General features: G+C 38.5%; 1 protein-coding gene across 4 annotated transcripts in view; it reads left to right on the forward strand.

The window, feature by feature from the left end:
• MED14 (mediator complex subunit 14) overlaps positions 1-14,789 on the forward strand; it is a 70,827-nt gene that overhangs the window by 41,206 nt on the left and 14,832 nt on the right. For 3 of the 4 annotated variants that reach the window (XR_014026402.1, XM_081327434.1, XM_081327436.1), the window contains exons 17-24: positions 649-809; positions 892-1,038; positions 2,602-2,693; positions 4,330-4,482; positions 4,783-5,052; positions 6,931-7,065; positions 13,889-14,000; positions 14,332-14,463. Coding sequence is in view for 3 of the 4 variants with exons in the window: in XM_081327434.1 (XP_081183560.1) it covers positions 649-809; positions 892-1,038; positions 2,602-2,693; positions 4,330-4,482; positions 4,783-5,052; positions 6,931-7,065; positions 13,889-14,000; positions 14,332-14,463 (1,202 nt within the window). In the remaining variant the exon portion in view is untranslated. The remainder of the gene's footprint in view (positions 1-648; positions 810-891; positions 1,039-2,601; positions 2,694-4,329; positions 4,483-4,782; positions 5,053-6,930; positions 7,066-13,888; positions 14,001-14,331; positions 14,464-14,789) is intronic. The other variant, XM_081327435.1, reaches the window with a different exon arrangement.

A 14,789-nucleotide genomic window follows, 5' to 3' on the forward strand; every position in this document is an offset into this window, starting at 1 on the left:
CTTAGAATATTCTATATGGATCAAAAGGAAATGATGTAATATTTCAAAGAATCAAATTTTGTTTCATTATTTACACATTAGTATTTATATTGTGAATTTGTTCTTACAATAATTGTACAGTAAAAAGACCCTTTGAAACTATTTTAAGAACAAGAATGTGGTTTTTTATTCCTGAGGAAAACAGAATATGCGTACAAACGTGGCACTTAGGTGTATATCTTCATGGAAAACATATAGTTCTTAAGGAATAGGTATTACTCAAAGGTATTATTAAGCCTAGTGACTTTCAGATTTTAGCTGGCCACTTTAACCAAATTTTTATTCTTAAATAAACACTATACAAGAAAGCTAATTTGAAGCTTTTCAAAATATTCCCAAAATCTAACTTTGTTTAATGGGCTGCAAATTCTGTGTATATTTCTTCTATTGTATATTGTAAACATTAAAAAAAATCAGCTTGCATTAAATCTTCCAATTCTGGCCATACCTTATATATTAGCGCTATTTAGTAAAGTCATAAATGCATTATTTAAATTGAAAAAAACTTAACTTGAATATTTGCATTTCTTAAATCGTATGCTTTCTTTCAGAGTTTGAAAGAATCGAACAAATCTAAGTATGTTGTTGTATCTTGAACTTTCTGCACAGAATTCCTCCATGTAAGGGTATTTGTGAGGAGACCCAGAAGGCTCTGGATCGTTCCCTTCTTGATTGTACTTTCCGATTGCAAGGTAGAAATAACCGTACATGGGTGGCTGAACTGGTGTTTGCAAACTGCCCGCTTATCAGCACCTCTTCCAGGGAACAAGGTTAATGTCTCAATTGTTCTGCATATTGCCATTCCTCTTATACTTTTTGAGTATCAAATTGGCCTCTCCTTTCATTTTGCAGGACCAACCCGTCATGTTTATCTAACATATGAAAACCAGTTGTCTGAACCAGTTGGTGGCCGGAAAGTAGTTGAGATGTTTCTAAATGACTGGAATAGCATTGCACAATTATATGAATGTGTGTTGGAGTTTGCTCGATCTTTACCAGGTATATAATGTTTTGTATACATTAGTTTTATTTTTGTATTGATATAGAAAAGAAGCAGGCCACTTTCTCTTAACCTATTGGCATATTTAGAATGAGAATGTCTTATGGGCAGTCACACAGATTGGCCTTGAAGTGACTAATATATTCTCAAAATGACTGCCATAGGAGATATGAGCCTTGGTGGAGCAGTGGGCTAATGCCTCCTTAAGTAACACCAGCTGTCTGCAATTAGTGCAGGTTCGCATCCCACCAGGCTCAAGGTTGACTCAGCCTTCCATCCTTCCGAGGTAGGTAAAATGAGGACCCAGATTGTTGGGGGCAATAAGCTGACTTTGTAATAATGCCGCTTGGGGGGTGTATGAAAGCCCTAATAAGCAGGCATATACATAGAATGAAGGCTACTGCTAAGCTTGTAAGCCGCCCTGAGTCTTCGGAGAAGGGCGGGATATAAATGGAATTAAAATAATATATATATACCTCAGCTTGATTTTTAGGCATGTGCCTTACCCCAAAACTAGGGCTTATTTTGGGGGTAGAGCTTATATTAGGCCCGTCCCCAGAAATCAAGCTAGGGCTTATTTTCAGGGTGGGTCTTACTTTCGGGGTAACACAGTATGTCTGAGGTATAGACTTAAGAAAGTGAAAAGCTAAGCAAATCTCATTGTCATGCTGCCAAGAAAACGAAATCAATGTGCCTTTGAAGTCATTGGGAATCTTACTGAAGTGGATGGGGATTATAACCTTTACAGACTACTGTTCTGTTTTAAATTAAAAGAAACTAAATATCATTTAAAGGGCATCTAAATTTTATTATTTTTCAAGATTCATTCCATTCAGGCTTTCAGATAGGTTGTTAACTGTTTGGATCACTACTGTTGAAAACCCAGATCATTGTTTTACATGCTTAGAGATTGAGAGTCCACTGTTTCAGATGGGACTATACATTTCAGAAGCCAGATACACAGCCTGGAAGTACTTTTGACCTTCAGGTCTTGGTGAAATTATGTGTGGCAGTCCTGGTGAAGAACACCTTTGCACAACTATCCCAGCTGCAACACATCCTGACTTGATTAGATCAGATTAGATCAAGATTTAACAATGGTTACAGATTTGGGTACTGGTTACCCACACTGTGTTCACTGCAGTGTGCTCTATATGAGAAGTGCCTGGAGTTGTAATTGATGCAAAATGAAGCGGCCAGAACTGAGGTGAAAGATCTCCATTTTAAAATTGCTTACCAAGCACAATTTAAGAAGTTGGTATTGATTTAAAGCGATAAATGGCATAGAATCTAACTTTTTAAGCCCCCCTCCCTCCTTTATAAATCTATTTTATTTTATTTTATTTTATTTGGTTTTTTAAAAATGTTAGTATTCTTAAGTGGTTACCAGATTAGAAAGACAGGATATGTCAGCTAAAGTCTTAAGTGAGGAAGTTGCTAGGTGTCAAAGAAAGTGTTTGTAGAAACATTAACTTTCCAGGAATGATAGAAACTATTAAATTTAATACTTTTTCTCTTTTTAAAAATATATTTTCTCTCCCTCCCCCCTTTATATTGTTAAGAAATACCAAGCCATCTAAATGTTTTCTCAGAAGTTCGGATCTATAATTATAAGAAGCTAATTCTTTGTTATGGGACTACCAAGGGAAGTTCTGTAAGTATCTTTGATCTTTCTTTCAAAGCCATGTTTATATACTTATTGTCTTTAAGTATAGTGTCCCTTATTTTAAGCACAGTCTTATCTAGTTATTAAGCTGCTGCCATCCATGCTAACGTACGTGTTCAGGATTATGGTTTTGTCTATACTGTAGTGATAATTGTCTTTTTTCTCCTTTAGTTTATAGTTAGATGTTTTCTCAAAATACCGTTTGATGAAAGCTAGCTATGTATGTTCAATTAGAACTTCGAATCTTTTTCTCTGCTGTATTTTCCTTAAAAATAGTCTTAAGGTCAGGGGATTGTAAAGAAAAGATGTGAGTTACGAACATGACTAGCCAGAAAAGAAAGGACAGAAGCGGATACGTTTGTGTGTTTATGAAGACACTTCCATCTCATTTTACATATTCTTCTTGATTTAAGTTTAGGCCACAGGTTATCTTTTAATCAAATCAGAAAATTGGTCTGTAACAGACCAGGATATAGCTTACCGTGCAAAGCATGGAAGGAAAGGATTGTAGAGCTCATCCCTGTAGTTGTATAATGACTTTCCATAACTTCTGTGCTACCTAAGAGTTTCTGATGCATTAGGAGTTGCATCTTTCTAGCATTTCCCCAAAATATGGCATGATTTGCTTAAAATATTTTTTATGTTAAAATAGTTAAATTTTCACTAAAATATAGGAGCTAGGCATTGACACATTCTGGGTACCCAGTGAATTCTAAGTAATCAGGTAGCAAATATTGTAACAAATCAGAGGTAGGTTTGCAAAAAATAGAAATACAGATATTTCATTGGCTTGGTTATATTCAGTTTTAAATTAACATGGAAACATTCTTTTATTCTCCAGTTTAAGCTAGAGAATGACATGGTCTCTATAAGATACTGTTTGTCTCCTATCACGTCTCTGTCTCTCTTTAAAGAGAAAAACATTAGAACTGTAGTGTCCAGATTTTTCCCAACTGCAATTCCTTCAGCTTGAATGGAAGAAGATAGGTTTTCCTTTCTGCAACTGGTTTTCGTGGAGTGTGCAGCATGTAAAGTCTAGGATCAACAACCACCTGAGCAGAAACTCACAGTATTGATTGATTCAAACTGTTTTGTCTAGTGCAGTCTTGCCCATTTTGACTGATAATAGTTCTCTAGGATCCCCTAGTAAGGATCTTTATTAAGTGAGATCCTTTTTATATCAGGATCATCTCTGTATAAAATCTGTAATCCTGCACTGAGCTGTGATTCTTACACTGATTCCACACAATTAAATATTTACTAGATGGAAAATAATTTGCCTGGAATATAGAAAATAGATATGTTTCTGTATCTTTATTCTCTCTCTCTCTCTCTCTCTCTCTCTCTCTCTCTCTCTCTCTCTCTCTCTCTCTCTCTCTCTCTCTCTCTCTCTCTCTCTCCTCCCTCCCTCCCTCCCTCCCTCCCTCCCTCCCTCCCTCTCCCTTTTTCTCTCTCTTTCTCATAGATAGATAGATAGACAGACAGACAGACAGACAGACAGACAGACAGACAGACAGATAGATAGATAGATACTATAAACACATACACATACCCACACTCTTACTTAAAAGTAACTGTTTCTTGCTATCATTGCATAGTTGTATGAAGCTCTCTGTATTTATAGATCAGCATTCAATGGAACTCTGCGCACCAAAAATTCCACATATCTCTTGGAACTGTTGGACCAAACTCAGGTTGCAGTAATTGTCACAATACTATTCTGCATCAACTCCAAGAGATGTTCAATAAATCACCAACTGTTGTCCAACTATTACAGGTAACCTTTTTTCTCAAAAGAAAGTTTTGCATTTGAAATAGGGAAAGCATTGAAAGAGTGATGCTTTTGCACATGAGATCATAATACTTTATATGGGAATGCAGCAGGAAGAATCTCACAAGGAATTATACTTCTGATTGGTCCTTATGTTCTTACTACTATAATAATGCCATTTCTTCATGTGATTGTTATGAATAGACGCATAAAAGCAACTGATCACATTCTTTATTTCTGAAGAGTCTATACACTTGCCTAGCTGTTATATGGTTATAACTGAACAACTGTTGCTTTTATTTGCAGGTTTTGTACGATACTCAGGCTCCATTAAATGCTATCAATAAACTTCCCACTGTGCCAATGCTAGGACTGACACAGCGAACTAACACTGCTTACCAGTGTTTTTCAATTCTGCCTCAGTCGCCCACACACATCCGACTGGCCTTTAGGAATATGTATTGCATAGACATATATTGCCAGAGCCGCGGAGTGGTGGCAATTCGTGATGGAGCATATAGTCTTTTTGACAACAGTAAAATTGTGGAAGGCTTTTATCCTGCACCAGGATTGAAGGTGATTGTTCTTTATGTATTTTATTCTATAATACAATTAGAATGTTGGCTGGGTTCATTAATGTTTCTGAAATCTTCTGTAAGTGGTGAAATTATTTGGAAGCTGCTTTCAAGTACATGTTTAATATTGAAGCTTCCAACACATTCAGTGGTAAGGAAATCAGTCACTCTGTTTTATCTTTGTAGAACAGACTGTATTGTATGAATGTATTCATTCAGTTTATCCAATATACTGGATGACTATTGGACAATATAATATTCATTTATTATCTGTTGGTCTTTGACACTTCAGAATTGTCTTTGCCAGAGTAGATTATAGTTCAGTTGATTCTGGCTTCACAATTCCAACATTCTGGTAACAGACCTAGACAAGACAGCTGCCAGCGATTTCGAAGAAATGTTTCTAGGCACAGCACATGTAAATGAGTCTGTGATTAGAATTTTTTATTACTATTTTAAAACTTTATTTTTAAAAACTTGTAACAATTATGACTTCTGTTAATGCAGCTAATATTGACAACAGTATTTTCAGAACCCTGGGCTAAATCCTATTTTTGAAATTGGTAGAATGGTTTATTTCAATGACTCTTCATAAATGAAAAAGATTATTAATGCTCATGGTGGTGAAAATCAACAGTCACAGTTGTATATCATTTCTGATCATTTGTAACATAGGATTTGCAGTATTGCATATTAACCTTTGGAGATCTAGCAAGACACTGTTGTAGATATCTGAAATATTAATAATTTAAAACAGTAGCATGTTGCTATTGATATTAGTGTCTTGAAAGATGTAATGACACAATGTATATTGTTTTATTATGTTATTGTAAATTAGAGTCACTCATGAGATGGGCAGTATAGAAATTTAATAAATAATTCAATACATATTATCACAGGGTCCTTTTATCTATACCCAATTCAGTGGGCTCACACACCCCAGAAAGCCCACTCCAGCCTCTCTGGCCTTTAGGCAACTTACACACCAGCAGAACTTTAGCTAGTAATCCCAGTTTGTTTTTATACCCTTCTCCGGTCTACTGTTGCTTTTTACTATCAGGAGTAACCTGAAATTTCCTATATAGAATAGTGAAACCCACAACTCTTCTCACTCTTAGAACTCTTCAACATCAACTACTCCACAACTGCTTTGCTGTTGGCCTTTTATAACTGCTCTCTGCTAAGCAGCTGGGCTGGCTGGGGAGAGGTCTTACAGGGGCAGGGCACCATCCTAGCTAATCTCAGGCACCCTGTCCTCCCACATACCTCATGCCTTTTTATGTAAAAAAAAAAAAATCAGGCATGCATTTGTGTCCCTCATCTTCTGTAACCATGTGAGGGGCTGGCGGTTGGTGATCACCATGAATTCTCAAACCCAGAGGTACGCACACAGAGCACCGATCAGCCATTTCAATGCATACACTTCTTTCTTTATAGTATTATAGTTCTGTTCTTGTGGAATGAGTTTCTTTGATAAATAAATTACAGGGTGTCTATCCCTTCATGATTTTGCATCAGTGCTGCACCTAAACCGACATTGGACGTGTCTATTTGTACAAAAGGTGGTTGTGTGAAATCGAATCCTCTCTACACCAGTTTTCTACATAGAGCATCCTTTATCCTTTCAAATGCCTCCTGGCATTCTTCTGTCCACCTTTTTCTTGGAGGGCTCTGTTTTTCCTGGTTAGGTCTGTTAAGGGCTGGGCAATTGTAGAGAAATGGGGGGATAAACAGTTGGTAACCTCCTGCCAACCACAGGAAAAAACGTACATCTTTCTTTGTTTTGGGGGTACCTCAGAGTCTCCACCTTCCATGTTTGTAACTTTAGCCTGCCCTCTTACACAAGTCTTCTCATAAAATGAAAATATTGAATTCACAGACCTTCCTGAACATGTTCGTTGACAGCAATCAAGATGCACGACGACGATCTGTCAATGAAGATGATAATCCACCATCTCCTATTGGAGGGGACATGATGGATTCATTGATATCACAACTTCAGCCCCAGCAGCAGGTAGCATATATCCATGCACAAAATTAGTATTTCAGACTAAATATTGTTAAATTGATCATTTGGGGCAAATGTCTATTCTTATTCTAGTCTGGTAAGATAATACAAATGGAGAAACAACAAGGAGAAAATCCTAGTTTGGTATACTTTTCAAAGAAAAGGTCAGAGGTTTGATACCATTCTTAAGAAGAGGACATATTAGATTTCTATCTAAAATCCTGGAGAGATGATATTCAGTTTAGATAATGGTGATGGTCCATTGCCTCAATGGTATATATGGAATGACCTTAGGAGATAGGAGGAAAAGTTGCTCTAGGTCAGGAGTAGGCAACCTTGGCTCTTTTATGACTCGTAGACTTCAACTCCCAGAATTCCTGAGCCAGCTTGGCTCAGGCTTGGAAACCTCTCCCTTTCCCCTCAGCATGGCTGGCTCAGGAATTCTGGGAGTTGAAGTCCACGAGTCATAAAAGAGCCTAGGTTGCCTACCCCTGCTCTAGGTTGATGCAAATTCTGTCTCAGCTGTTACATTAGTTTATTTATTATTTATTTATTTATTAGTTGAATTTATATACCGCCCTATTCCCGAAGGGCTCAGAGCGGTTCACAGGGCAATTAAAACAGTACAAAAAGAATAAAATGGAATTAAATTAGTAAAGGCCCACAATTCCTAATAACAATAAAATTAAAATTTTAAAATTAATTTAATATAATTTAATTAAATACTTTAAAATTTAAAATCCCTCAGTCCAGGCCAGACAATTCGAACAACCAGATTTTTAAGTCCTGGCGAAAAGAGCGAAGGTCAGGGGCAGTCTGAAGCTCCATCGGCAGTTTGTTCCAAAGGGCGGGCGCACTCACAGAGAACGCCCTCCCCCTGGGAATCACCCGCCGGCAATCTCTAACCAGTGGAACCCTAAGGAGGCCCTCCCTGTGGGCGCGCACAGGACGATGGGAGACTGATGCTGGTAGCAGGTGCTCCCTAAGGTAATCCGGACCCATGCCATTTAGGGCTTTATAGGTCATCACCAGCACCTTGAATCTCACCCGGAGGGCAACTGGAAGCCAATGCAGCTCGCGGAGAAGAGGTGTTACATGAGAGTATTGGGACACTCCCATTACTACTCGCGCGGCTGCATTCTGCACCAGCTGAAGCCTCCGAGTGGTCCTCAAGGGCAGCCCCATGTAGAGAGCATTGCAGTAGTCCAACCAGGACTACATATATATACACACACACACACACACACACACACACACACACACACACACACACACACACACACACACACACACACACACACATATATATATATATATATATATATATATATATATATATATATATATAGTGGTCCTCAAGGGCAGCCCCATGTAGAGAGCATTGCAGTAGTCTAACCAGGACTACATATACACACACACACACACACACACACACACACACACACACATATATATATATATATATATATATATATATATATATATATATATATATATATATATATATATATATATATATATATATATATATATATATATATATATATATATATAATATATATGTATATATTATATATATATATATATATATATATATATATATATATATATATATATATATATATATATATATATATATATATATATATATATATATATATATATATGTATATATGTATATATGTATATATGTATATATGTATATATGTATATATATATGTAGATCTAGATCTAGAGTCTCGGGTTTCTTCCCGCGTTCCTTTTATCTTCAGAAAGTTGTGGCGACGTTTCGACGAAATCCCATCCGTCATCATCAGGCCGGAGTGTTCCTCCTGCTGCTTCCAGGAGCAATGCGTGGTCTGGCTGTTCCTTTCCTTCCAACTGCCGGTGGGGCTGTGTTCTGACTGGGTGGAGGCGTGGCTGCTTTCTGATTGGGTGGGGGTGTCCTCCGACTGGGTGGAGGCGTGGTTGTCTTTTGATTGAGTGGAGGCGTGGCTGTCTTCTGATTGGGTGGATGCGTGGTTGTCTTCTGATTGGTTGGAGGCGTGGCTGTCTTCTGATTGGGTGGGGTGTGTTCTGAATGGGTGGGGTTTTTTGTTGTGCTGTAATATCCTGAGTGTTGTGATTTGGTGTCCTGAGGAGTGGGCTGTGTAGTGGCCTCCAGAGCTTTGGTTTGGCTCCGAGTTCGAGGACCTGCTATGTATCTCTGGTATGGGTCAGTCAGGTTCGTGTGTGCGTTCTTCTGCTTGGGTGATGGCACTTTTGCTTGACTTGTTCTGTCTTCTGTGTGGGAGAGTTTTTGTTCTGGGTGTGGATGAGTCTTGCTGGGGCTGGTGGCATTTGGGGTTGTTTGTTGGTTTTTTAAATCCTTGTTTGCTGAAATTCGTTTCTCTATCAATGCTGGTTTCCAAATGGCATGTAGGCGGGAGGTGTCATCTCGCTTGTTCATACTGTCTGGGTGTTTTTCTATTTCAATGGCTTCTCTGATTATTCTGCTATTGAGATGTTCTATTTTGGCGATTGTTTTTGTACCTTCAAAATTGATGTTGTGTCCCGTAGTGTTTATGTGTTGTACTAGTGAAGATGTGTGATCTTTCTTCTGTACTGAGTTCTTATGTTCTTCTACACGTACCTCTATTCTTCTGTTAGTCTGTCCGATGTATGTCCAACTTACTCAAAGAAACTACATACAAACCTATATATACAGATCCCACAACCTATCTAGAAAAGACCACCAAGAAAAAGATAAAATCAACTTCTATAAGCCAAGAAATCCAACAAACAATCATTCCTAGGGAGAAGTCATCCAGATGCCCAAAACTATATGGCCTCCCCAAAATACACAAAGATGGAATCCCACTAAGACCCATAGTAAGTTCTATAGGCTCACCACTACAAAACTTAGCTAAATACCTAGCAAAACAATTACAACCTCAAGCAGAAATGGCAGCTTCATATGTCCAAAACTCATACCACTTTATAGAATTAGTGAAAAATCTACAGATAGACCAAAAAGACTTGCTAGTCAGCTTCGATGTGGTATCACTATTCACCCAGGTGCCAGTCCAAGAAGCTCTATCAACAATAAGAAGCAAATACCAACCACCAAACCATATTATAGAACTAGCAGAACACTGCTTATCAAACACATACTTCATACACAGAGGCCAGAGATACAAACAAATAGAAGGCGCACCAATGGGATCCCCTCTATCACCAGTTATCGCCAACCTTTTCATGGAAGAATTTGAAACTAACGCTCTGGAAAAGACTACAAACAAACCAAAACTGTGGCTCAGATATGTGGATGACACCTTCGTGATCTGGCCCCACGGAAGAAAGGAGCTAGAAAACTTCCTAACACACCTGAACAGCCTACATCCCAAAATAAAATTCACCATGGAGATTGAAACAAACAACCAGTTACCTTTCCTGGATGTACTTATATACAAAAAACAAAACGGCACCCTAGGACACACAGTCTACCGAAAGAAAACACACACCAACCGTTACCTCAATGCGCAATCACATCATCACCCAGCACAAATAAATTCAGTAGCCAAAACACTAATAACAAGAACCAGACGCCTTGCAGATGAAACACATATACAAACAGAACTACACACCCTGACAGACATATTGACAGCAAACAAGTTCCAAAAAAACAAAATCACCAATATGATTCAGCAGGGGACTCCGAAACAGAAAAACATCCAAGAAGAAGAACAGAACAACGGACGAGCCATCTTGCCCTACATAAAAGGAACAACCGACAAAATCAGTAAAGTACTACGCAAACATAACATCAAAACCGCATTTAACACTGACAGAAAGATATCAACCATCCTGAGAAATCCCAAAGACAAAATAGAACTGGAAAACCAGGGCATATACCATATCCCATGCGCCTCCTGTCCAGCAACATACATCGGACAGACTAACAGAAGAATAGAGGTACGTGTAGAAGAACATAAGAACTCAGTACAGAAGAAAGATCACACATCTTCACTAGTACAACACATAAACACTACGGGACACAACATCAATTTTGAAGGTACAAAAACAATCGCCAAAATAGAACATCTCAATAGCAGAATAATCAGAGAAGCCATTGAAATAGAAAGCACCCAGACAGTATGAACAAGCGAGACGACACCTCCCGCCTACATGCCATTTGGAAACCAGCATTGATAGAGAAACGAATTTCAGCAAACAAGGATTTAAAAAACCAACAAACAACCCCAAATGCCACCAGCCCCAGCAAGACTCATCCACACCCAGAACAAAAACTCTCCCACAGAGAAGACAGAACAAGTCAAGCAAAAGTGCCATCACCCAAGCAGAAGAACGCACACACGAACCTGACTGACCCATACCAGAGATACATAGCAGGTCCTCGAACTCGGAGCCAAACCAAAGCTCTGGAGGCCACTACACAGCCCACTCCTCAGGACACCAAATCACAACACTCAGGATATTACAACACAACAAAAAACCCCACCCATTCAGAACACACCCCACCCAATCAGAAGACAGCCACGCCTCCAACCAATCAGAAGACAACCACGCATCCACCCAATCAGAAGACAGCCACGCCTCCACTCAATCAGAAGACAACCACGCCTCCACCCAGTCGGAGGACACCCCCACCCAATCAGAAAGCAGCCACGCCTCCACCCAGTCAGAACACAGCCCCACCGGCAGTTGGAAGGAAAGGAACAGCCAGACCACGCATTGCTCCTGGAAGCAGCAGGAGGAACACTCCGGCCTGATGATGACAGATGGGATTTCGTCGAAACGTCGCCACAACTTTCTGAAGATGAAAGGAACGCGGGAAGAAACCCGAGACTCTAGATCTACACATACAGACACCCGCGAGAATCTACGAAAACAAATATTAGGACGCTGAGCTTGTCGATCAGAAGGTCGGCAGTTTGGCGGGTCGAATCCCGAGTGCCGTGTAACAGAGTGAGCGCCTGTTACTTGTCCCAGCTTCTGCCAACCTAGCAGTTCGAAAGCACGTAAAAATGCAAGTAGAAAAATAGGGACCACTACGGTGGGAAGGTAACAGCGTTCCGTGCGCCTTTGGCGTCTAGTCATGCCGGCCACATGACCACGGAGACGTCCTCGGACAAGCGCTGGCTCTTCGGCTTTGAAACGGAGATGAGCACCGGCCCCTAGAGTCGGAAACGACTAGCACACATGTGCGGGGGAACCTTTACCTTTACCTGTGTGTGTATATATATATATATATATATATATATATATATATATATATATATATATATATATATATATATATATATATATATATATAGTATCCAAAAAGTGTTCTTTTTAGAACAAATTTGAATGGATGTTAATTTTCAGTGTTCAAGCAGGATACTGCTGGCTGAAATGGAAGAGGACATTGAAAGAAAAAAAATCACTCTAAGAAGCAAAAGCTTCTTAGAAGCAAAACCGATGGGGTTTCAAGAACAGCAGATACGATAAAGTACAACCTAAGATAAATCATCCGTGATATTACAATAAGGAGGAAAATGGTACTCTATAGAAATAGACACACATATTTTATTTGTTCAGCTATCAGAGTCTGTCAGTGGTTTATGTAAAAACAAATTTCATATCAAGCCATAACATATGCGTAACAGTTTTGTCACTGTGTTCAAAAATGTCTGTCGTATCAACCAAAACTGAGGAAAAGCATTCTGTTTCTTTCCTCAACCAGAGTGAGATTTATGTTCAGAAACATCCGCAAACCCTTCTTTCTAGAACAGTGCAATCCCATTCAGATTATGCAGATCTACCACCTTTCTGGAATTACAGTTCTTCATAATAAACACCATCATTTCATCTGAAATTCAGTTTCAAGTTTATTAGGGTGAAGATTAGCCAATTAGTAACTGCAGACAGTCTTTCAGGGGAGCTCCATTATTGTCAACTTACTGTGAACACCCAGGTTTAAATCTCCTAATCATTTCCTACGTATAAAAGCACTGGAGATAGAATGAAATCCTGAAAGACACTGTATAATAATTACCATTTTAAGGGTACCTGTCTACAGGCCATACTATCCAAGCAATAGAAACAGAAGATTACAAAAGCATTCTTCCTTTTCCCAAATCTCTCAAGCAATCCAGGAAGATAGCACGGCTGATAGTATTAAAAGCTGCCAAGAGGTAAAAAAAAAAAATAACAGTGGAGTCACACTTCCTCTATCAATCCCCAAACATCATCCATTGGGGGCCAGCCAATATCATGGTCCACCCTTAAGCTACTTTGAAATTAATCAAGATAATCTGTTTCCTTGAGACTTAACAGCAGTTGAAAAACTCCCATTTTCTCTTTTGAATAATTTTTATTAAAGATGTTGTTTACACTACTAAAAACAAATACAAATTAAATCGAAAGAAATCACCTTACCCAAACATGTTAATTAAAGACTGGCCTATAAATTGTAACAGAAAGTATGGATGACCATGGGGGACAAGGGAAAGAAATGCAGTCTATTTAGCAATCAGACAAGAGAGGGAGGGGCTCCCAGTTGCTTACGAGAGAGGAAAAACTTGAGAACAACCCACCCGAATTGATCAGATAGTTAACATTTTCAGTGGGAGTTTTGTACCTTCAGATTTGGAAGATTCTGTTAATAGTACAGTAAAGTAGATTTAGCTCATCTAATTGTGTTTCCTTTCGGGATTACTGACAATAAATTGCCTATCCCCGAGAGTGAATCATCGCTGAGGAACTAATTGTTTCAAATATTAGATGTTGAGGAAGTAAACATGAAATCTGTATTTTATTATATCTAATGATATTTTTATTTCAGCAGTCTTCAAAACAGTCAGGAGCACCAGCAGCTTATCCTTTGACATCCCCTCCCACATCCTATCACAACACTGTTACTCCTTCACCTTCAATGATGCTCACCCAGTCACCAGGTAAAGTGGCTTTTTGGGTTGGGTGGATTGGTTATAATCACAGCTTTGTTTATTAAGCCACAGGATCAGTGAACAAAGAAATTGTAGTTACTAGAAATGTTTTAGGGTTTTTTTTAAGTATTGTAGCTTATTAGACAGAGTTAGGATCATCCTATCACAGCTTTTAGCAATAGTATTGAATGGCTTTTTCCCTTTTTCAGGCTTAGTTAATGAAAAATGCCATATTCTGTGCTTATATAAATTATTATTCCTTCACATATCTGTATCCTCACAAGTTTAAAAGGAGAGTTTATAAAACATAATTGCTTGTTATTTTGTATGTTATATTTAGGAACTTTACATGCTGCAAATTCTCCAAGTGGAGCATTAAGAGCACCATCACCAGCATCGTTTGGCCCAACTCCTTCTCCTTCATCTCTTGGAATCACAATGGGACAAAATGCAAACTTTGCCAGCCCCCATGGTAAGCCTGGATAGATGTTGATTAAAAGTTGATAGTTCAGATGTCACCAAATGAACTACATTATTCTGTGTTGGCTGGAATTCAAGTCTTAAAAATATACCAATGTATTCACCATCACACTTGCCCAGGTTGCCCTGAATAGAAAAAGGTTTAACCAGCTGTAAATATAAGCAAACTAGAAATTCAAGAAGTAGACTTTTCAAGGAGTTAGTTTCCAAATCTCTTGATTCAATATGTGTTTTATCAAACTATAGAACACTTACTTAACTACTTGTATTACTCAAAATTATATTGCTTGGAATGTGTTGCGTGTGAATACTTTTGAA

Source organism: Vipera berus (assembly GCF_964194415.1).
Source record: "Vipera berus genome assembly, chromosome: 4".
NCBI lineage: Eukaryota > Metazoa > Chordata > Lepidosauria > Squamata > Viperidae > Vipera > Vipera berus.